We start from the raw sequence: 22,687 nt of genomic DNA on the forward strand, positions 1-22,687 counted from the left end.
TTCAATAGTAGGTTTAGGTTACTTAGGGCTCTTATGCATTGAACAAAAAAGACCACTATTTTGGGAGTCAATAGCTTGAGTAAGGTACATATGTTGTTACCCAAGATCCATTCATATAATAAAAAAGGCTTGCATTAAAGATAGATGCTTACAGCATGCAAATGCAGCATATATCGCCACTCTATAAAACGTGGGGCTTGCCCCTATTCCAACTTTTGAAAAAGCAAAGGATGCAATCATTACATACCCGCCTTTGCAATCGACTGCCATTTTCACCTTTATTGGGATATTTTGTTTCTTTTAAAAGTGTAGCTCCTATCACTAGTGCTCTACAATAACTTTTTAAATACCATGCTTACTGAACAAACATGAGAATGGTTTGGGTTTGTGTTGACATGCATCCTAAAATAGCCTGCTTGCGAATGGATATGTTGATAAGGTCACATGTATGGAAGCTGGGAGACCATTAGGGGATACTTACAAGACAAGGTACCTCTAAATGGTTCAAAACCTGAGATAGAACATTTGAAGAAGGCATATATGCAACTTCTTCTTGGCTGTATGAAAGAATCAAGAACAAGAGTATTCTTTGCATTCTAGCACAATTTTCTGTGGTATAAATTGTATTCCATTGCCGCCCATCAATTAAGATTAAAAAGATATATTGCAGATTTTAGATGAGAGACTTGATATTCTTCATGTGCATAGCATATATACATCTATATATAGGTACAAAACATGGAGTACCTTTCGAGGAGATGAACAACATTCATTCATCTACAGCAGTAAAATTAGTCAATAACGTGCGCCGGTCCTGCGGTAGTGAATTGCAGACTGTGTTTTGTCATCCTGTATAGCAAGGAAACACCATCATAAATACACAATGCAACACAAATTCCAAAATTTCCCTAATTCTAATCACTCAAATATTTTAAGCTTGTTTCACGTTTCCATTTATCTACCTGCAGCTCACCATCTTCAACAATTGCATACAGTATCCAGTGATCTCCTGCTTCCAAACGACTCTTTACCGAGCATTCCAACCAGGAAATCTGTATTGACAAAAAAGAAACCAATTCTTCTAAGACGTCATGAGACTCTGTATCAAAAGAGAACTCTTTTACAGAGCCAAAGTATTCTGCTGACAAGTCTTAACCTTACTTTTACCAAAGAAAAGCTAAAGATGGTTGTAATGAATATACCGCATCTAGCAGAATTTTCCCACCATTGCTGGCTTCCTTTGTATTTATCCCTTCAAAGCGAGGCTCCCCTGGCTTGAAAGGCTTCAAAAGCTGTTTGATGATTTCAGAGGATTTTCCTTGACCAAGTACATTAAGAACAAATCTGTCACCCGGCAGAAGAAGACTTTCTACAGCCCTGTCTTTTGCTACCTACAGAGTTCATCAAGATATCAATTAATTACTTTTCAGTGTCCTGTCATCAAGGACACACAATCTGACTCTTTGAAGTATTTGCAAATAAAATCCAACTTACTGAAACTGTTAATCCTGGGGGTACAAAGCTTGCTTGGCTGACCCAGGATGCCAGCATTGCACTCTCTGCATCACCTTCCTTTGCTGAGACTACACAGAGAGAACCAACCACTCTACCAACTGCCTGCCAATAAAAGACGATATATCAACTTAACATGTTGTACTCCACAAACTATCCTTGGTTGCTTTCAATGAATGCACATTTTTAAAAAAAAATTAGGATTAGCGTGAGGTATTTCATCTCAACCAAATGCTGATCTTCAGGTACATTCAAACCTACATGGAAAACAAAGAAAACAATCTCCAAAATATCTCAAACAAGAAGTGCAATATTTTCTTGTGCTTTCTGAGTCAGTTCTCAGAGGACACTCATCAGTGAGGACTGAACACATTTGTGCATCCTCAAATTTGAGCATATGATTCTGAAGAGGTGAGGTTTGTAATGGCCAGATAAGCCCAGATGCAGAAACCCAGACACAGCAGGCAAGCAAACACAACTGCAAAACCCGATCAAATGCTTACTTTTTCTGGAGGAATAAGGACCTTGTTTCTGAACATTGAGAGGATTCCTTACATGGTATGGTTTCAAGAATTATTTAATTCAGCTTCACTTCAGCCTTATAACTTTTCATCCCCTATTATGGATCATGTTCTGAGACCATAGCTGACTTGCCAGTGGTCCACTCTATTCAATGCTCCACAGAGATCTTTCACTACAAGCTTGTGTGATAGACTTTTGCTTTTTTATTCAGGGTCATTAGCACGAATTCCACAATAATGCCGATCCTGTTTAAAAAGATTCAAGACGTCTACATATTTGGTTGACAGTCTGTGGATGACCAGCAACCCATCAGTACGCATAATGGGCTAAGAACAAATCAAAAGTTTTATAGAATGCAAACTGGAAAGCAGAGAGGTGAGACAACTTGTAACCAGGAACATTACCTCTAAGGCTTGTGGACTCAAACTCTGATGAGGCTAAATATGGAGTGATTACTTTCCAAATCCATAGGTTCTCGCGTCTTTACACAAATAAGAGTGGACTTCAATCCTATTACTTCTTAGAAAGGGCTATAATACAAGAAAAATAATGAAGAAACTCCACTTTCTCCAATCTGTAGTCGTTATATCTTTGGAATTTTGCCTTTGGATAGGTTTAGGAATCTTGAATGTAGAATTAAAATCCAAAGTGGGAGCTTCAAACCCCATTTTCTTTTTTAGTTCTAGGTTTGAACTTTGTTCTATTTTTGGAGGTGATCGATCTGCTATTAGTTACCTGTTTAGTTTTGGTTTCCTGCACCCTCTTACTTTATTATTTAATATTACTTTTAAATTTAAAATAAAATAATTAACTAACTAATTCAAAAATACTGATAATGATTGTTTCCTTGTGCTTGCATTGGTGTTTCATTTGGTTTGTTATATGTGATTTGGTCTCTCTCTCTCTCTCTCTCTCTCTCTCGCTCTCTCTCTCTCATATTTCTTTTTACTTGTTTTTGCTTTGTTTCTTCCTTTTTAATATCGAAGTTTTTGTTGTTTGGGTTCAGAATTGGGATTTCAAAGCTCATTAGCACTGGGTCACCTGAGCCATTCCGAAATTTTTCAAAATCTAGATGGCAGATTATGCTTGGGTACTGCTGAGAACATAAGCATAGCTTTGCTTACTGAGTATTATTTTTCTCATTTACCCATAATTATGTTAAAGGCATTTACAAACTCCCATCTTTCCTTTGTCTTTCACTTCTTTTATACCAATTTTAATTTGTAAGATTGGATATATTCTAGTCTTATGGAGGTACATATTTCTTTATGACTAGACTGCTAAGCTGCTGTATGTAGAGTCAAACAATGCTCAAAGCAATATCATTTGCAAAAGTAAGAGGGTAGAATAATATCGGGTTATGGCAAGGGAAGTTCACCGATGAGTCAAATTACTATGATTGAAGCACAACATTAGCCCAACACATGAGAAAGGGACTAACTTTTGCACTTAGGGCCTGTTCCCACTATTAGGTAGGAAGCACTAGTTAAGGCTGTTAATGGAGTGTTCACTTAAGTTTGCATTCCCATTGGCATTTAGAGAGTCTAGATAGCTTAAATCTCTTAACAGCTTGTTAAAAATGCTTGTAAGCTTAACCCCCCCAATAGAGGTACTTTTTGGAAAATAAAAGTGCGCTTCATTTGCAACTATGAAGCCTAGTCGTGTGTTACTACTAACATTTGTATGAGTTATTTTGACAAGACTTCACTCTCCTATCATCCACCTTACCAATTGAATGCATGGGTCATTTATGACAGAGAACTCTCGATCTTACTACTATTACATAGATGCATGCCATCTTTCATCTTTGCCATGGTGATTAGCTATTGTTTATCTTTGTAGCACCTTCTGCAATGGTGATCACCTCTAACACCCTCTATGCTATGGTATTCATACCCTTACCCACCGGAGTGACATGATGATGGGATGTCAACATTTGAAAATGTTTCAAAAAATTAAAAACCTGTTTCATTGCAACTATGAAGCCTAGTCATGTGTTACTACTGACATTTGTGTGAGTTATTTGGATAGGACTTCACCCTCTGATCATCCACCTTACCAATCCAATGCGTTGGTTATTTATGTCAAAGAACTCTTGATCGTACTATCATTACATAGGTGCATGTCATGTTTCATCTTTGCCATGGTGATTAGCTATTGTTTATGTTTGTAGCGCCTTTTGGGATGGTTATCACCGCTAACAACCTCTATGCTATGGTATTCAACCCTCACCTAGCACAGTGACATGATGATAGCAATCACCCCATGCAATGGATCTCATTTTGTTGAGATTATGAGCTATTGATCTCCATCATACCTTTGAGTCTATATTACCTGATTACCCTCCATAGGCCATAGACCAAAAACCAATTGTGTGACACCTTCGATGGCCTTGAGGCTGAGCCTTGATGTGTTGAACACACAAATGAGAGGCGAGTAAGAGGTCACCTATGAAGCCACTCATTGAGTGTGTCATATTAGTCTAGAATTACCCTACACAATTTCACTAGCTCTACTACATTAGCGCATAGGGATACGATTCATGGCCAAAAAGTGGAGTAAATCCAAGTTTTCTAGTATATGGTCTAGGATCCTTAGAAGTCTAGTACATGTTCTAGAACCCTTTTTAATTAATCAAATGAATGAGTAGAAGGGTCATGTAGGTCCTTGCTTCTGTTTCCTAGGGCTTCCAGTTATCTTTTTACCTTACATCACCAAGCAGGGCACTCCCATCATAGACTAGGATGTGCCAAAAATCGACCTTGTGAACAAAGTGTCCAACACCATGATCTATGGTGGTGGGAGGTGTTGGTAATGTATTTTAGGCAAGCTATTGAATCTCGGCACCTCTACGCCATCAGTCATCTAGGAGTGGCCAATATAGTGAAGAATTCAATCTACATTCGTGTACATTGGGCATGTCCTTGTGACGAGAGAAAAAAAAAATGCTACTATTATGGTCTGTCCGTGCGTTGCATGTCCTTCAATGCAAGTTCTTTGTTTGACATAGTGCAGTGGGATTGCCTCTTGCTTGAAAAAGGATGTGATGAGAGTCTGCATGTGATCTTTGTTGGAGATATCATAGTCAAAGAGTGTGTTGGTTGTGAAGTGTTGGTGTGTAGTACTAGGTGATCTAGTACTAGTTTATGTGTGTGAGTCTTGTGTGAGTGCCACGTGTCATCATGGGACTTATCCCATATGCGCTAGGTGCTAGAGTGTGTGAGTAGCCTATATAAAGGCTTGTACTTCACTCGTCATGATACACTTGATGAATGAATGAGAGCCTTTCATTATGTCTTCATTGGAGCATTATTTCCTCACACCCTAACTCTCTCTCTCTCTCTCTCCCTTCACCATGTTTCCAACATGGTATCAGAGCCACTTAGCCCTGCCATAGCCATAGCTGCCACGTCATCCTAGACCTAACCCTAACCCTAATTCGAAACCCTAAATCTGCTCAGCTGCCCTATTTTCGCCTCTGCTGCCTTCGCTTTTCTGCTGGCTCATCCCACCTAGGGTTTCTGCATCACAGCCCTTCATTTGCCTCTGTTTCGCCTCTTATTTTTTGCATAGCAGCCAGCTACCTTCATTCCCAGGTGCTCTTGACAGCCTCTCTACCTGCTGGTCGGGTCATTTCCTGCTGCTGCTGCCATCTTTCCATCCTGGTCGGCACCTCCAAGCAACTCCAGCCTCTCCAAGTGCTGCGTGGAGGTCAGGGTCTTAAATTCAGCTTTTCCAGCCTCTCCAAGTGCTGCTGTGTGCATTTCGGAGCTGACCAAGCCATCGAATTTCTGCTACAGGCTTCTACAGCTGCATTACTTTAGCCGACTTTTCTTTCGGACCTGCTTGTGGAGGTTTTTTGAGTGGTTCCAGCCTTCGACCAGCTGCTCCAGCAATCTCTAAGACCATTTCCTCACCCGACTTGTCCACGTGAGGACTGCTTGTGTTTTGGAGCCTTTTGCCAGCCGCCATACTTTCTGGTCTCCTCAGCTCGCACGCCTTCTGGAAGCCCTCTTTCATCATGACTTCCTTCTCTTCAAGTTCCCTACTCGTGGAGAAGTTCAAGGGGGAAGGATTTCCCACCTGGCAAACCAAGATGCAACTATTGCTGATGCGTGAAGGAGTTTGGGATGTTGAGGAAGAGCGTCTTGAGACAACTGATCAGCAACAACGCATGTTATGGAAGCAGCAGAATGCCCAGGCCATTGCTCTTATTGGTCTTTGCTTGGCCGACTCTGTCATTCATCATGTGGACTTCAAGTCAACTGCTAAGGACATTTGGGATCGCCTTGAGAACTTCTTTGGTAATAAAATCACCAACTCTAAAGTCTTCTTGAAGCTCAAATTTTATGATCTGAAAATGGAAGAGAGTGATGAGTTGAGTGTCATCTAGCCCCGTTTCAATCTCTTGCTCAACAACTCTTAAGTTTGAAGAGTGTTCCTGATGATGAAGATAAGATGGCCGTCCTTTTGAAGAGTATGCATGGCATTTCTTGCTTTGAGCACACTCTTAAGATCCTTCGTCTTGCCACTACCACGTTTGATGATATGGTGGCCCTCCTCATTGAGAAGGATCGTTGCAATAAGAAAGTTGCTCTTGCCTCTCCTATTGATCATGCATTTGCTTCCACAAGCAAATGGAAGACCAACAAGAACATTATTTGCAAGTTTTGCAAAAGAAAAGGACACATTGAAGCCCATTGCTTCAAGAAGAAAGCACAGGAACAAGAGAAGCATCATGCCAATCTTCTGGCTGAAGACGAAGCTGAACCTGAAGAGCCCCCAGAGGAGATACATGCAGCTACAACAGAGGTTCATGGCCTCTCTCTTGATGACGAGGATCCATTTGACCAGGGTTGGGCATTCTAGGCCCCTATGCTACGTGTGTTTGTGTTGAGTCAAATAAAGCTTCTAAGCCTTGAGTTGTCCCTCTAAATTGAATGTATTTGGAGTCAATAAGAGGTACTCTGCCCTGGGTTGTTCCCCAAAAATGAATGTATTGTCGTTTACTTTGGTTGATGGTATTGACCACCCAGTTCAGAGTAAGGGGGGATGACGAGTGATGGTTTGCCCTTGCCGGTCGCAAGCTGACTGAGAAGTCACTATCACACAGGAGGTGTTGGATGATTGGACTTGCTCTTTGCAGTATTGTGGTGGAGGGGTGGAGGGGGGATCGGTCTACTCTTGCGTGTTGGGTCTCATACCTCTTTGCTCTGAAGGGAGGTGTTGGAGATATCCTAGTCAAAGAGTGTGTTGGTGTGAAGTGTTGGTGTGTAATACTAGGTGATCTAGTACTAGTTTATGTGTGAGTCTTGTGTGAGTGCCACCTGTCATCATGGGACTTATCCCATATGCACTAGGTGCTAGAGTGTGTGAGTAGCCTATATAAAGGCTTGTACTTCACTTGTCATGATAGACTTGATGAATGAATGAGAGCCTTTCATTATGTCTTCATTGGAGCATTATTTCCTCACACCCGAAAACTCTCTCTCTCTCCCTTCACCATGTTTCCAACAATCTCATATTTTGTGTCAACCCTTACTCTATGTATGACTGGATCTCTCACACGCAACCTTAGTCCTTGAGATGGTACTCACTTCCAGACTATCCTACGCAAGGTACTCTCAGTTGGTTTTGGGGCACCAACATTGCCTAAGCACTTTGACCTCATATGACATCATACCAACTATTTTGAGGTTGGAACCTTCGGATGCTTTCCCATATTTTTGATCCGAATAGAAAGAAATGCCGCGCCACAATATGGATGGATGTAGTGAGGAGAAGAGGTTTGGCATCTATGTTTGGTTGCTCATCTATATACTCTAATAAACTGCAAGGCAATTACCATCTATGTGATCTAAGGAGTGATCAGCTTCGTATTGGTAACTTGTGGATGAAGATGTTCTCTATGTGTCCTGGATGGGTTGGGGCAATGTCAAATCGAAAGATAGGTGGGCATGGTCTGCTCTTGGCATGCGGGGGTATCATATCCAATGACATAGTCAACTACAAGGTGGCCACCTCTCAATGGGCAGCATGTGTATCTCTCATCTTAGTAGTGTTACTAGAAATGCCAAAATGAACCATGTTTGAATAGAACAATTTCGTAATTTGATTGGAGTTTCACCTAGAAATATAAAAGTATTATATACATTATTATTAATATGGAAAGTCTGCCAATTATATTGAGTCTCTCTCTCTCTCTCTCTCACAGGAAGGTGATTATCCATGAGAGGGCAGAAAGAGGAGATAGGGAAGAATGAGAAGGGGAGAAGGAAGAAGGGGGTGTCAAGTGCAAGGGATAAGTACACAAAGCAAGCTGAGAATGGCTGTGTGGAATTGTAATGGTACCCTTTGGTTTGACCCGGGGGGCTTTATGGAGACATATACAGATTGAGACACTATCTTCTACACCGAGACACATGAGAGCCCAGAGAAAGGCCTGCCCACAATGACGGGATACACAATGGGAGTCAGCTCATAGGAAGTATTTGAGGAGAGATAGTGGGGTACGAGGCTCTGGGGGCGTGGCTTCCCATTTCAAAACACACCTGAGACCACTCATATTTGTGGTACGAGGAGAGGAGCATGCACGCCATATGTGGATTTGAATCCAGCTACCAGATGCCCGATCGATCTTCATTGCACTGTGCTACTTCCCCCAAACACGTCACCATATGCACGTGAGGTCACTACAGAGGGACACAACCCATATGAGGTGATACATGATGACATCATAGAGTTCTCCAGCCAAGGAGACACCCTCCTTTTGGGGGACTTCAATGCATGGACAAGAGATAGTCAAGTGGGTCTGCACGACTTCACATATGAGAGAGATCCCTACATGGTTCCAGAGCTCGAGATACTGAGACACGCTGCACATGTCTCACATGTAGCAGGGTATGGGCGACATTTACTTGAGTTAGGGGCAGTCCATGACCTCATCATCTATAAGTCTTTAGAGATGGCCATCATCTGGGGGACTCATTTGCTTCCCGCATGGTGGGGGAGCAAGTACATTGGACTACGTATGGGGCCCATTAGCGTTTGCCTCGTGGATACACGACCTCATAATACCCCCTCCCCCACTTGGAGCTAACCACTCATACTTGGCCTTCTGTATCTCTATTACTATGCTAGCCATGTGGAGAGCCTCCCCCCCCCCCTTGCCGTACCCAGATCCTCTTTGAACGTGCTCTCAACCCAAGATATGCGAGTCACTTAGCCAAAGAGCTTCCAACCCTACTTGGAGATGATATAGACCTCGCCCATGCCTCGAGCACCTTGGCCTCAATGGTACAGGACGTTGCCACTAGATCCTTCCCTAGGACCCAATCCACATAGACCCTTGGTTTGATGACAGAGGCACAATGGGTCTTCCAACGGCTGACACGTCGTAAGAGGCGGGCCTTTCTCACACACAAGATGGATGAGATTATCAAACCATTTCAAGAAGGAGATCCAACCACTGTATGGGGGCTTCTATCGAAGGGAGGCAGCATTCCACTCTAGATCACATCTTTACTTTGAGGGCTATCATTGAGGAGGTGAAGTCCAGACACCATGCTTTGACACCGTCCCGCGATCCTACATGATCAAGAGACTATAGGAGATGCAGATTCTAGAGACTTTGATTTGGGGTGTAATGAGCCTTTATGAGTCCGTCTGAGGAGACTCCCTACTCTAGGTGGTTTATCGGATTGGGTTGAGAGCACGATAGGGGTGAAGCAAGGCTGTCCCCTCTCACCGACTCTTCTCGGACTCTACATTGACGAGATCACATCTTTCATAGACCGCCTAGAGAGCAAGGGATCACTGCTGCTGGGTGACCTCATGATGCAAATATTGTTGTACGTCCATGACATAGTCCTCATATCATCTCCAATAGAGGGGTTGCAGCAACACCTCCCTAGAGGTTTTCTGCAAAGAGAGAGCCCTGATAGTCAACCTTGGGAAGACAAACGTTATGATCTTCAACACCTCACGCACAGTGCTTCGCCAATATAGCTTCACTTACCGAGGTGAGCCAAGGGAGATAGTGCAGTCCTACACATACTTGGGAGCAGTCTTCACAAGACATATCTTCACACTGTCTCAAGCAACCACACAACGATTCACATGGGGACGGAGTGCTTTGGCCAGACTAGAGAGACAGTGTTTCCAAGCACATTTTTTAGATCCACTGAAGAAGAGTTGGCTCTTCGACACTTTAGTGTGTCCGATGCCACGTATGCAACACCCTTCTAAATGGAGGTGATCTCTCGAGGACAAAGTGGAGGATGTTTGAGCAGATATTGAGATGTGCCTTTGAATGGGCTTCACTTGTGGGGGTTAAAGGTCACTGTGCCTTTACCCCGGTTATGTACAATACTCAATCACATATATAAATGAATGAAAAAGAAGATTAGGGTGGTTCTGCACCCACCAAAAACTTGTGTGGCTCTCTGTTTCTCTCTCTCCCTCTTCCGTTCTTGCGAGCTCGCAATGACACCTCTCCAGGTTGATGCCATCTTTCAAACACTGACATTCATTCATAGAGTTTGGGACTTACCTCACTGGAGATTGCCGAGACTGGCCCTCGAGTCATCTAGATGACTAGTAGAGAGTGGAGCGGATACATGGTATGCATGTATATCCACATTGGTTTGCCAGGCATGGTATCCAAATGGACAGACTTTCCCCCTTGCAATACAGTAAAGATGCGCCACCTAAGTCGATCCCATGAGATGAGATCAAACCGTATCATACGATTATATCTCTCCTCCACATCCATACATCTCGGATAGACCAGGAGGTCCCCACCAAGATCTAGTTCTATTGCGACCACTTCCTGAGAGTATCAGAGGGATTCATTATCAGACCCCAGTATCTCGAGTACAAAGGAGTCTCACATGCACTGAGGATTGCCATTGGGCAGATCCCATCAATTGAGGATCAAGGCGGTGAGAGCCACGGGTATACCCAGAGAGTAGTGGATTTGCATGTTATGCACATTGGGAGTGGTTGAGATCGAGCACATGATCTACCTTGGCCTCCACTCAATACTGCTAGATCCATTTGGAGAATCGTACTTTGGAATTTACATGTACCGACTTTCTAAGTTGTTTGCTGCTCAACTTGATGCAAAAGTATGAAAAAGTGATGTGAAGGCTTAAGACTCAATATGTTATAGTTAATATTTATAGAGGTTGGACTTAGGAATTTGTACTCCAGAAAACTTATTCTTATTTATTTTTGTATGTCTACACAAACGCTCTATCTGAACTTGAGGTGCACTCTTGTGGGACGATCGGGCAGCTAACTTTTGGAAAAAAAGGGTTCAAGATCCTAAATTTCTCCCATCAAGAAAGAGTGAACACCTTGTTGTCTCTTTCCTTGGCAATTGCACGAGAGGAATTGCTCATGTCCTTTATGAAACTCTATATGCTTTTACAACACATCGTCTTTAAAAGAGATCAACCATGTGGTCATTGGCATGCCCATGTCTGCATGCATTAATGACAAGGAAGCTAAAATAATAATCTATAATCATAAGATTGGTCACCTGTCACCTCACCTTATCTGAGCAACTCCACACATGTTGTCCATTAGCTGACAAGCACCTAATCGTTCCGTTTTAGAGGATCTTCCGCAAGGGATGAAGTATAATTGCATTGTGTAAAAGTATGGATTGGCTTATGGAACCAATCCCACCTCTTCCTCCCAATCCTTAATATATCATCCTTCTTGAGAAATACGATTCAAAAATTGACTTTTAAGTATTAGAGAAGTTAGAACTTAACCTGTTACTACTTAGAAGTAGCTTAAGTGTTAGAGAAGTTAGAACTAACGAGTTACTACTTAGAACCTAGATGGAATTCAAAAACCTTATAAATTTGTACTTGCTTTGGTTGAGGACAGCGGCAAAGCATGAAATACAAGGCCTCTATGGACAAGTAAATGCAAAGGGCTTCCTACTAGGAACAATAGTCGAAAACAATTCCCTCGACATTCTATCTACCAAATAACTTTAAGTCATTCTAGCCCAACCAATCTGAACTAGTCATTGTGGGATGAAGGCTCTCTTTGGTTTTAACCAACTTGTCCCCTTGTAAGTAAACGATAAAGCATAATTTAGATTTTGCAATAGTCTATTACAATGGTTACAAAGACTATTATAGTTTCATAAATCATGATTCATACCTACCAAGCACTAAGAAGATGTAGCCGGACCATGTCTTTGCTAGTCTCACAAGCTCACTGACTCCCTTCTAGAAAGCTTGCCTTCGGGTGTGTCTTTTCTTTGAGCATTTGGTCAAGCAATTTTTTTTTAACGTGGCATATATTGTCTTCAGATAGACAATTTGCAGCATTGTAGACCCCGTTAGTCACAAAACCACCCCACAAAGATGCTTATATTTTACTTCCCATTTAACCACATTGAACATCTTACCAATTCAGCTATGTAATGTTTTGCTGACACTCAAAAAATATATATTGTTCATGAGACCCCTTTTTTTACATACTTCCCTACATGTTTACTAATTTTAGCATCCTCTCAACAACTAAAACATCCATCATGCATAATTACTAGAAGGCTCATTTGAAAAAAAGAAGCCCAAATTCCCCGAATGGCCCTTTCATCAAAGAAAGGGGCCTTTGGGCCTGTTTTTCCAACATGGCCCATGTGAAAAAAAGAGGCCCAAAAATCCCTTTCGTTGAAGAAAGGGGTATTTGGGCCTCTCTTTTTCACATGGGCCATGTAAAAAAATAGCCCAAAGACCCCTTTCTATGACAAAAGGGGTTTTTGGGCTGCTTTTTTTAAAATGAAAGCAGCCCAAAAATCCTTTTCATCCAAGAAAGAGGTCTTTGGGCCTTTTTTTCTTCCATGGGCCATGGAAAAATTAGAGGCCTAAAGACACCTTTCTTTGACGAAAAGGGGTTTTGGGCTGCTTTATTCTAAGAAGAGCAGCCCAAAAACCCTTTCTTTCAAGAAAGAAAGTGGTTTTCGGATTGCTTTCATGTGAAAAAGAGCAACCCAAGAAGAAAGGGGTTTTTGGGCTGCTTTCATGTGAATAAGGGCCCATTTGAAAAAACAAGGCCCAAAGACCCCTTTCTCCGATGAAAACAGTTTTGGGGCTGCCCTTTTTGACATGAAAGCAACCCAAAACTCCCTTTCACTAAAGAAATGGGTCGATGGGCCACATAAAAAAAAGACGACCAGTGACCCCTTTCTTCGAAGAAATTGAGTTTTGGGTTGCTTTCATGTGAAAAAGAGCGGCACCAAAACCTAGTTCGTCAAAGAAAGGAGTCTCTAGGCCCTTTTTTAAATACATGGCCCCTAGACCCCTTTCTTCAATGAAAGGGATTTTTGGGCTGCTTTCATGTGAAAAAAAGCATCCCAAAAACCCCTTAACAAAAGAAAAACTACCTCCTAATTTAGGCATCATGTCAAGTAGCCTATATAGGAATTGCTCCAACCTCCAAGTGAGATGGAGAAAACCATCCTACCATCATAGTGGAAAGCCCCACAGATATGGATGGAATTGATATAACAAGGCCCTTCACTTCGAGCACCCTTGTTATGGGAGGGAGGCCATGGTACAAAGAGTCACCATGCTATTCCCAAGGGAATCTTCTTGGCACATGGAGGAATCCCATGCAAAGATTATCCTCCATCCTATGGTCATGGATTAAATTGTTCAAGCCAAGATATTGATGAAGCAGCAAAAAGAGGGCATAGAGGTAACAATTACATCATCACATCCAGATATCAAGGATGTTTAGTTCTGTAACACCAAGAGAGGCATAAGTATACTCATCTACATTATAAAATCTACTAAGCCTTCACCTCCACCTCTACCTCCACAACCCCAAGATACCGGACAAGTACCCCTCTCACCTTGGACATTCTTAGTCTTGATCTTGCAGCCCCCCTTAAGGGCAGTACAATTGGTGCACTGAGTAGCTCCTCTCATCCTTTCTAGAGCTTGAACTTTATGGCCACGAGAGAGTAGTAGTGGACCTCAATTTTCATTAACTTATGCTAATGGTCTAAATGATGGAGTTGCCAAAGGAGTGCTGCGACAGGCGGGTCCCGAACTAAGGCTAGCACATGACATGATGATAGTGCCACCTTTCAGTTCTTTTTTTCTAGAGACAAATGAGGTTTTGGGTATGCAATGGCAATGATCCATTTAGAGAGGAGAAAAGCGAGAAGCTCAGCCACGTGATGCATTGGCCTTGAACCAATAATGCTTGGATAGGCTAGGAGTCTCGACCTCTTTCCTGATGCCTTGGGCCCTTAGGGTGGGTCTGGAGCCAATGATGCTTCTAGCGTGGCACCACACTGACCTAAGCTACTCCCCTTCTAAGCCTCCTATAAAGTCGATTGGCTCACACGTGGCCATAGAGGCTTCCAGCCATCAGAAGGCCCTATTCCATGATTGGACACGTCAGCAGCCCTAGCTTGGGTGACCAAAAAACATGTTTCGCCTTGTCGAAATGAGACATAGCATTTCTCCTAGAAGGATCTCACCGAAAAGCATTGCTCCCAAACAAAATGTCTAGGAATTCTCGTCACCTAGGAATCACCACCATGCCTGTTTTTGGGCTCTATTTTCTACTCCTCCCTTCCCTCCTTCCTCGCCCCCCCCAACCCCCTCCCTCCCTTCCCAATAACCAAAACGAAAAAGAAACTCCTATTAATGCTTGAAAAACACCATGCAAATCAGCTCCGAAAGGAGCTAAAGATGGTAAGTACGATGAGAAAACTGGCAATCAGAAAGAGACCAGCCCAAAAGGAGCTAAAGATGGTTAGTACAATGAGAAAACCGGCAGTCAAAAAGAGACCAACTTGTTTTTGGAGAATCCAACTCACTGCCTAGAAAATCTCCAAAATAGGGGCTACAACCAAGATGGTGGTCTATACATCCAAAAGCAGCCTCCCACAGTCCCGGACCTCTTGGACCTCCTCTATGCCCATGAAGAAGCCAATAGAGTTGGTCTAGTTGATGTGAGCCCCCCCGGAGGCCTCACAATAGACAACCAAGGCCCCCCTAAGCCCTCCACATACAAGGTTGTATCATCTGCAAACTATGAGTCCAATAGCTCCTCCTCTTGTCGAATCGGTAGCCTCATCCCTGTAAGGCCTAACGCTTTAGAGTGCAGAAAATAACCTAGCGCCTCTGCTACAAAGCAAAGAGGAAGGGGGCGAGGGGGCAACTAAGCTGAACCAAGGGAAAGAGAAAAGGCCTTGCCCACGTGCCCCCCAATGATCACTTGATTGGACTGGAGCTCCCTGCATAAAGAGCTGAGACCCCTTTGATCCACCTCTCTGAGAAGCCCAATCTTTGCATGGTGCCCTCCAAGAAGGACCACTCCCCTCTGTCATACGCCTTCTCAAAATCCAAGAGAAGAAGCCAACCAAACTAATCGAACCCCCTTTTCAGGGCCACAAAATCAATTGTGTCAACTCTAGAGGCATAGGATACCACTGCGGGATCTCGAGGTAGCTCCATGGCCCCAACTTCCAGAAATCCCTTGACAGAGAGAGCCCAACAAATGCGAAATGCAAAAAAGTGATGGAATGCGAAAGAGAAGTGGCAATGCGAAAAAGAGATGGAATGCGGAATGTAGTCTTGGAGCTGAAAGCTTGGAGGACAAACATTCCCCCCTCGCACATGCGAAGAGACAATGTTCTACAAAGAGGGGGAGCCAAGCTGTTGAAACGAGGAAGAAGCCGGCGGACAACGCAAGGCCTTGCCCTTGCTCGAAGGCGAGGGGTCAAGGACGGGTCCAAAGGAAGCATGGGAGGAGGAAGAAGCAAATGAGACTGCTTTGGTTGGGGCAGGAGGGGGGGTGGGTGGATGACAAGAGTGATAACAACAAGGGGGACGGGCGGAGGAGGGGGAGGTGGAGAGCAAGGAGAGGGGGAAGACGGATCTGGAGGGGACAAAGGGCGAGAAGAAGGGGTGTCAACCGAGGGCCTAGAGGACGCACCTTGCTGCACGCGTGCCTGAGAACTATGGGCCTCTTTCTCTACAATCATGGTGAGATGGATGGAAGGAGAAGCAGCTACCAAAGCACGAGAAGCTCTTGTAACCTGCTACTATTGCTGGAGTACCTCGGTGCTCGAAACCTATGCAGCGGGGGGTTAAGCATCCCTCCAAGCATCCTCAAGGAGAGTTTCCTAACTGATCCTCCTAGAAGTAAGAGGCTTCCTTTGCTCTCTTCCTCTACAGTTCTACAAGGCCCACTTGCTTGGTTGCTTTTTCCCAACCTTATATATACCTTTGTAAGACTAGAATAAGTCCCAACCTTAGTCCACTTTCCCTCAGAGGGCTCTACTCAAAGGGTCTAGGACTCCTGTTGCTGCTGTTGCTTGTGGGGCCGCTGGGTCCTATCCGCCTGGGGCTCCATCTGTTGTCTCTATCTATCCTGGTAACCCGGATATTTCTTGCCTCTGTCCTAGCGTTTCCCCCTCGAGGGTCTCAAGAAGAATCATTTCTCGAAGGTACTCTGAGACCTCTACAACCAACCTGAGTCGGAGGAAGCCATCGTCTGCCACAACTGAAGTTGCAGATTCCATGGGAGACTCTAGCACTGTACCAAATGCACGTTTGATGGAAGGAAGAATGGCCGCCATATACTCCCACAGGAGCCCCAAAAATTGGAGCATCACTAGGAAGCAGGTGCCGTGGTGGGTTTTATCCATGTCCTCCACTGTGAAACCGTGGCACCAAGGAAAGAGGTACACCAAGTGAGGACCAAAGAGAATAGGGCTCTGCTCCACAAGTGCCTAAGTGGTGACTGGGGAGCTTAGTACTCTGAGACCTCTACAACCAACCTGAGTCGGAGGAAGCCATCGTCTGCCACAACTGAAGTTGCAGATTCCATGGGAGACTCTAGCACTGTACCAAATGCACGTTTGATGGAAGGAAGAATGGCCATATACTCCCACAGGAGCCCCAAAAGTTGGAGCATCACTAGGAAGCAGGTGCCGTGGTGGGTTTTATCCATGTCCTCCACTGTGAAACTGTGGCACCAAGGAAAGAGGTACACCAAGTGAGGACCAAAGAGAATAGGGCTCTGCTCCACAAGTGCCTAAGTGGTGACTGGGGAGCTTAGTTGGAGGAGGAAGACGCCTCTCCCATAGATGGTGACCTCCTGTAAGTGGTCCCCTTCTAGTGCCAAGCTTGCCTGAAATCCAATCTCTTACCTATCTCCTTGAGGGCGTGAGGCCAACTATTCTGCCCACTATTGCCTTGTCCTGCAGTGACTGAATGCTTGCTTCATCTATTGTTTGTCTACTCGAGGAAGGAAAACCTTCATGGCTTGCGGATTCAAGGGTGCTGCCATAAAAGCCCCTCGAGGGTCACCACCAAGTTCTTCTGCTTCATGACTAAACAAATAACTCATCGCTGCTTAAAGGAAGGGAGGGATAAAAAAGGAAAGGAAAGGAAAAGGGCCAGCCTCTAGTTTGGGCAAAAAGCTGCTCCAAACACTAGAAGGGCTGACGAAAAAGGCTGAAAAAGAAAAAGCAAGAGAGCTGAAAAAAGGCCACAGGAAGCATCAAAAAGAGGGGTGCAAGAGGCTGCAAACTCTTCCTTGAAGGACTTGAGAAGAGCTGGCCTCTCTCGGCACCAAGGGGGGGCTAAAGGGCTAGCTGAACAACGCCAGCCAGGACTGGAAAACTGCCACGAACGCAGCTGCGCAAACTGAGGTGCCTTGCAAAGGTGCAACCTCGATCCAAGCATCACGGGCAGCTCCAAGGCGCCCGACAGCAGCAGCAACTCGACCATAACCTGCAGCTACAGGGGAACCTTCCTCCCTGCCGGTCGAGCTCCTCGAGGGGGTGCAAGCAGGCCTGTGAGCTTGCCCGCAGCTCCTATGCTCCTGGGCGCCTCCAAGAGATGCGCGATCTAAAGGGGGGAGCTCCAAGAGCCAGGGCGGGATGGCCTGGAAGCTATTAGGGGGTTGAGAAAGCGCGGGAAGGCCCTGGGGACCTCAGTCCAGCCACATGGGCTGGTGCAGCTGCGAGCACACTACAATGGCGAGGCAAAAAGAGGAAGGGGACGCTGGAGAAGAGGTGCAGAAGGGAGGAGAGCTGAGGCGTGAGGAAGGGCAAAACGGGAGGAGCAATGGCGGGAGAGAGCTAGGCGGGGGGGGAGCAGCAAAGAGAGCATAGAGCAAGATTCCCCTCCCTCTTTCACCTCACATCTCCTTCCCTTGCCTCTTAGCCACTATTGGGCCTGTCCTTTGTGGACATTGTAGACCCTTGTGCCCTATTGAAGAGCTTGGAAGCTTTTGGAAACCCAAGGGCAAAGCGGGAGGAGCAATGGTGGGAGAGAGCTAGGCGCGGGGCGGGGGGGGCAGCAGCAGAGAGAGCACAGAGCAAGATCGCCCTCCGTCTTTCACCTCACATCTCCTTCCCTTGCCTCTTAGCCACTATTGGGCCTGTCCTTTGTGGACATTGCAGACCCTTGTGCCCTATTGAAGAGCTTGGAAGCTTTTGGAAACCCAGGCTGGCTATTTTGGAAGCCTAGGCTGGCTATTTTGGACAGCCAGCTAGTGCTCCCTCATACCTTCTCCATTTTGGGACATTCCTCTCTCATTCTCTTCCCTCATCCTCGCCCTCCTTCCTACATGTGCTTGCACCTAAACTCCTTGCTTCTTCATGGCCAACATATCTCTCCCTTTACTTTTTAAGCCCAAGATGGATCTTTGAACTTTGGACAGCCACTTTATTTAAACTTCCCATCTCAGCACTCCCAACTTCTTCCCTTCCTCTCCTTCTACTGTCCGATCTCTGAAGTCCCAGTTCCTATAAGCTACCATGGCCACAAGAGGTGGAAGCATAAGGCATGATGTAATAGCAGGACACGATTTTTGAGATGTCGCAAATCAAGGACAAAGAAGACCGTACGCAAGTTTTGTGCATAAACATTGAGTGGATCAGCCCCCAAGTTCGAACACACTTATGGGAGGAAAGTTGTGGTTTGAAGAGTTGACATGCCATTCCCGAAGGGATGTTCTTGGCTAATAGAGGTATCCCGTCCAAATATGCATAGAGATTCGATCCCCCCTCCATCCTACAATCAAACATCAGGTTCTTTAAGTGAAGGTGTTGGTGGAGCAGCAAAAAGAGAACATAGAGGCAACAATTACATCATCACATTCGGATATCACGAATGTGGAGGATTTGGTTGTGTCACATCATAGGCCTAAGCATACTCCACCTACATCACGGAGTACATCTATTGATCCTTCATCTCCATAGCCTCCAAAGTTCATCCCATGTATCCTCCATCTAGATTTTTTGGGCTTTCCACTATAATGTTCCTTATGGCCTCCTGCTAAGAGGACACATGGGCTAATAGCATCTATTTTGAGAGTCACTTCTATACAGAAGGCTGTTTGGGCACCACACCTAAACCAAGATGTAGACTATGCAGACGATTTTCTTTTTCTTTTCTTACAATATTCCCTTTCATGTTGCAAGGACTCTTGCCTACAAGAAATTTTATATACTTGTAGCGGTTGCTAAGGTAGAAGCATCACACCCTGCACTTGCTTTTTTGAGGCTCTCCACACTACATAAACTTTTCTAGATTCACCTCAAAATACCTTGCCAATTGTCGAGTCCAATCCTCTTTTTGCAAAAGGAAGCTGGCAAGCTGCGCTAATAGACTTCTAAGCTAGTTTTTTAGAGCTTGTGCCTGATACTAGTAGACACTATAAAATTCTCAGGTTTGTGGCTACTAGAAGAGGAACAAAACTCAAATTACTTATAAAGTGTATCAATAATAGAAGAAATTTGATTTTTGTTATGCAAAGCCAAAGATTTCGTGTCCTTAGAATAGTGAGTTTTGATACTAGGTGCAACAAAATATCTAAAGGACCTTTTTAAAGACAAACGATGAGCATGGTGTAACATGCAACGGTAATCTAATCGTGTAATCACAGCAAGACCTTTAAACCTTTAGCGAGGAATTAGCATTATGCACCATAGAGAGAGAAAGGAGATAAGGGTAGAGAGAGAAGGAGTCGACAACCGATTGGGTCCCTGTCCCACTAAGCCCCCCCCCCCAATCAGGGGAGAATCTGCTTTATACTTCGAGAGCTGAGAAATAAATATAACACTCTTTGAGAGAGCACGAAGAGTACACTATGCACATCAAGAATGGCATCTTTCAATATCCCAAAGATGTACTCCCCTGACTTATACTGCCCACTTGTGTCCACATACTTCAAGAAGGCTGAACCAAATATGCATGAGACCATAATATTGATTATAGGCCAGCGTCGAGTGTTAGACCAACCATCACAAGTTATGGTACAGGCATATTTTTTCCACTTATCCCGGAACCGTAGCATCTCTTGATCTATGCATACTGCTTCATTAGTTAGCTCTGTTGTGCGCAAAACATTGTAGGATGGAGTCTTGAAGGTAGGCCCAATTTGGCCAATGGCACGAACCATCTCCAAAAAATAAGGGCTCCTCACCTTCCAATGAGGAATATCCTTTGCAAAGAAAAAACGACGGAGAGCAATGTATGCATCCTTCCGTGCTTGTGACTCCCATGCCTTTTCCAAGGTTCCCTTTGACATCTTCAACTTCTTTTGCTTTGGCTCATATGCACTGCCAGATGCATTTCCACTTGTAGTACCACTCACTGAGGCATCTCCCAAATCAGCCACATCTTCAACAAGTTGTTTTGCAGCAGTTTTTAGGGCCGCCTTTTGCATGCAATCTTCGACAAGTATCTTTCACATTTTCAAGAGGAGCGGTACACTTGTCAACCCCCAAGCCTGTGAGCCCAAGAAAATGTGCCCTTATACGGGTCGGTCCTCCATCCCATGAATGAGGGCAATATTTACATTTACAAGTGTATTGGCCTTTCCCCAAAGGCTTTAAGGCCTCTACAAATTCCCATTCTGGTCCTTTTTGTCTTCCCATTTGCAGATCTGCAAGCTGCAAATTTGCAAAAGAGGTCAAATAAGGCATTGGGCAAAGGAACAATTTCCAAAGAGGGCTTGAAGCGCTTGCAGGCTGCCCTATTAGATGGCATCAACTAAAGAGAGAGCACTTGCTGCAAAACAGGAAAAAAGAGCAGCCATTGCAATTACCTTGACGCTTGGTGCAGGTAGAGCGTAGAGGCAAGCTGCGGGCTGCAACTGTATGGTGACCACTCACCTCCAAAGCAAGTAGAAGAGGGCAAAGGTCTGCCTAAATAGAGGGCAGCAAGGTGCTGAAGAAGAGGGCAAACTGAAGAAGAGTGAAGGGCCGAGGGGACTCCGGAGTCAGGACTGAAGAAGAGGGCAAAGGGCTGCCTAAATAAAGGGCAGCAAGGTGCTGAAGAAGAGGGCAAAGGGCTGCCTAAATAGAGGGCAAACGGCTGCCTAAATAGTCTCTTGAGGTAGCAAGGTCGGTGTGCAGGCAGAGAGTCAATGATTGGAATTTGGGCGTAGACTGTAGTACGTACGGCCTTTGTTGGGATTCGGGAGCCTTCACAAGGACGTCGTACGGATTAGAAAATAGGAGCCAAGCAATAATATAAGGTACGCATCCCGGTCCCCCCCCCCCAAAAAGTCACGTACGAAAATCCGTACGAAAAAAAGGACCGTACGCGTACGGATGCAATAGTATTGCAGACCCAAAGATCTGAGAGGCAACGCCAACCAATAGCGAGACCTTGATGCTGTCCACACTGACAATGTAGGGCACTTCTGCAAGGCAAGGAAGAGGCTTGTGCTGTCCACCGGGATGTACGGTTACTAAGTGAGTGAGAGAGTTAAAGCTAGGAGTAATAGATTCTAAAAGAGAGCTCAGAGATGACTGAAATATAGAGCTAAGAAGTGAGCTGTGAAAAACTGTAAAGAAAGTTGTAAAGAGCTGCTGAAACAGTACCCTAACCTTACTCCGTTTGCTGGTCCGAATCCTCGACTGTGATGCTGCGTATACACCTTCCAAACAGGCTGAACTGAAGGCCAAAGGCTGAGGCTGATCAGGGCCAACTTCGGAGGTGTTTAGGGATGCACACAAGAGACTGGAGGGAAGCTGTTTGGAGTGCTGAAGGCTGGGGAGCTGGATGAGAAATGAGGGCCTGGAGGCCCCCTACTCATAGGGCTGAAAGGCTGAGCCAACCTGCCCAAAATAGCCGACTTTTCGGCTGTTTTGGGGCTGGTGGGCTGGTCCCTTGGCCCCATAAAGGCAACCCTAGGCCCCATAAAAGGTAGCCTAGGGAGGGGTGCAAGGTAGCCTAGCCCTTCCCCTGCCATTCCCCTTCACTTGTTCCAGCCCTGAGGAGGCCCAAAAGGGCTCCTATCCTAGGCTCGACCTAAACCTATCTCTAATCCTAAGATAAAAACACTACCCTACTATTCTCCAGTGGGCACCAGTGAACAAGGATTGATCTGTCTAGCTTGTTCCTGACTGTCCCTGGACAAGGGCTCAGCATATGACAAAATCTCCTATTAGGGAACTATTACGCACTTGTCGATGTAGACAGCGTGTCACTTTGCACCCAAGTGCAGGGATGCATGTGGTATTCCCTCGTTCTTAACTTGGTGGTAGGTTCATTGCTTCCAAGTCATCCGCCAAAACTCTAGGAACTCCTGGAAAAAGTCTTAGTCCAACCACACTACTTCATGGGTACCTCGATCACAGAAC

General features: G+C 44.8%; 2 protein-coding genes across 4 annotated transcripts in view; both read right to left on the reverse strand.

The window, feature by feature from the left end:
• Positions 1 to 357: 357 nt before the first annotated feature.
• The window catches only part of LOC147897229 (uncharacterized), a 149,319-nt gene continuing 126,989 nt past the window's right edge, over positions 358 to 22,687 (reverse strand). The window contains exons 15-18 of one of the 3 annotated variants that reach the window (XM_087380986.1): positions 1,495 to 1,617; positions 1,203 to 1,391; positions 974 to 1,052; positions 358 to 849 (exon numbers count right to left, since the gene is read on the reverse strand). In XM_087380986.1, coding sequence (XP_087237112.1) covers positions 845 to 849; positions 974 to 1,052; positions 1,203 to 1,391; positions 1,495 to 1,617 — 396 coding nt within the window. In that variant the 3' untranslated portion in view covers positions 358 to 844. Of the gene's footprint in view, positions 850 to 962; positions 1,053 to 1,202; positions 1,392 to 1,494; positions 1,618 to 22,687 lie in introns of all 3 variants that reach the window. The other 2 variants (XM_087380984.1, XM_087380985.1) reach the window with 2 other exon arrangements.
• LOC147897230 (uncharacterized) lies at positions 5,839 to 20,974 on the reverse strand. The gene is made up of 3 exons (XM_087380281.1): positions 20,764 to 20,974; positions 20,182 to 20,726; positions 5,839 to 6,117 (listed from the first exon to the last, which is right to left on the reverse strand). The coding sequence occupies exons 1-3, from the start codon at positions 20,972 to 20,974 to the stop codon at positions 5,839 to 5,841; spliced, it is 1,035 nt and encodes a 344-aa protein (XP_087236407.1).

This window comes from Dipteris shenzhenensis, chromosome 10, assembly GCF_047967505.1.
Source record: "Dipteris shenzhenensis isolate YYH24624 ecotype China chromosome 10, Dip_SZ_1.0, whole genome shotgun sequence".
Taxonomy (NCBI): Eukaryota; Viridiplantae; Streptophyta; class Polypodiopsida; order Gleicheniales; family Dipteridaceae; genus Dipteris; species Dipteris shenzhenensis.

What these genes read in the sequence shown, in the direction of transcription:
- LOC147897230 (XM_087380281.1), bottom strand. Translation starts at nt 20,974, where the DNA reads ATGGGAAGACAAAAAGGACCAGAATGGGAATTTGTAGAGGCCTTAAAG. An exon ending in AGATACTTGTCGAAGATTGC is followed by an intron (nt 20,727 to 20,763) that starts ATGCAAAAGGCG and finishes CTGCAAAACAAC; the next exon opens with TTGTTGAAGATGTGGCTGAT. An exon ending in CCATTCTTGATGTGCATAGT is followed by an intron (nt 6,118 to 20,181) that starts GTACTCTTCGTG and finishes TTGGTTTGCCAG; the next exon opens with GTGGGAAATCCTTCCCCCTT.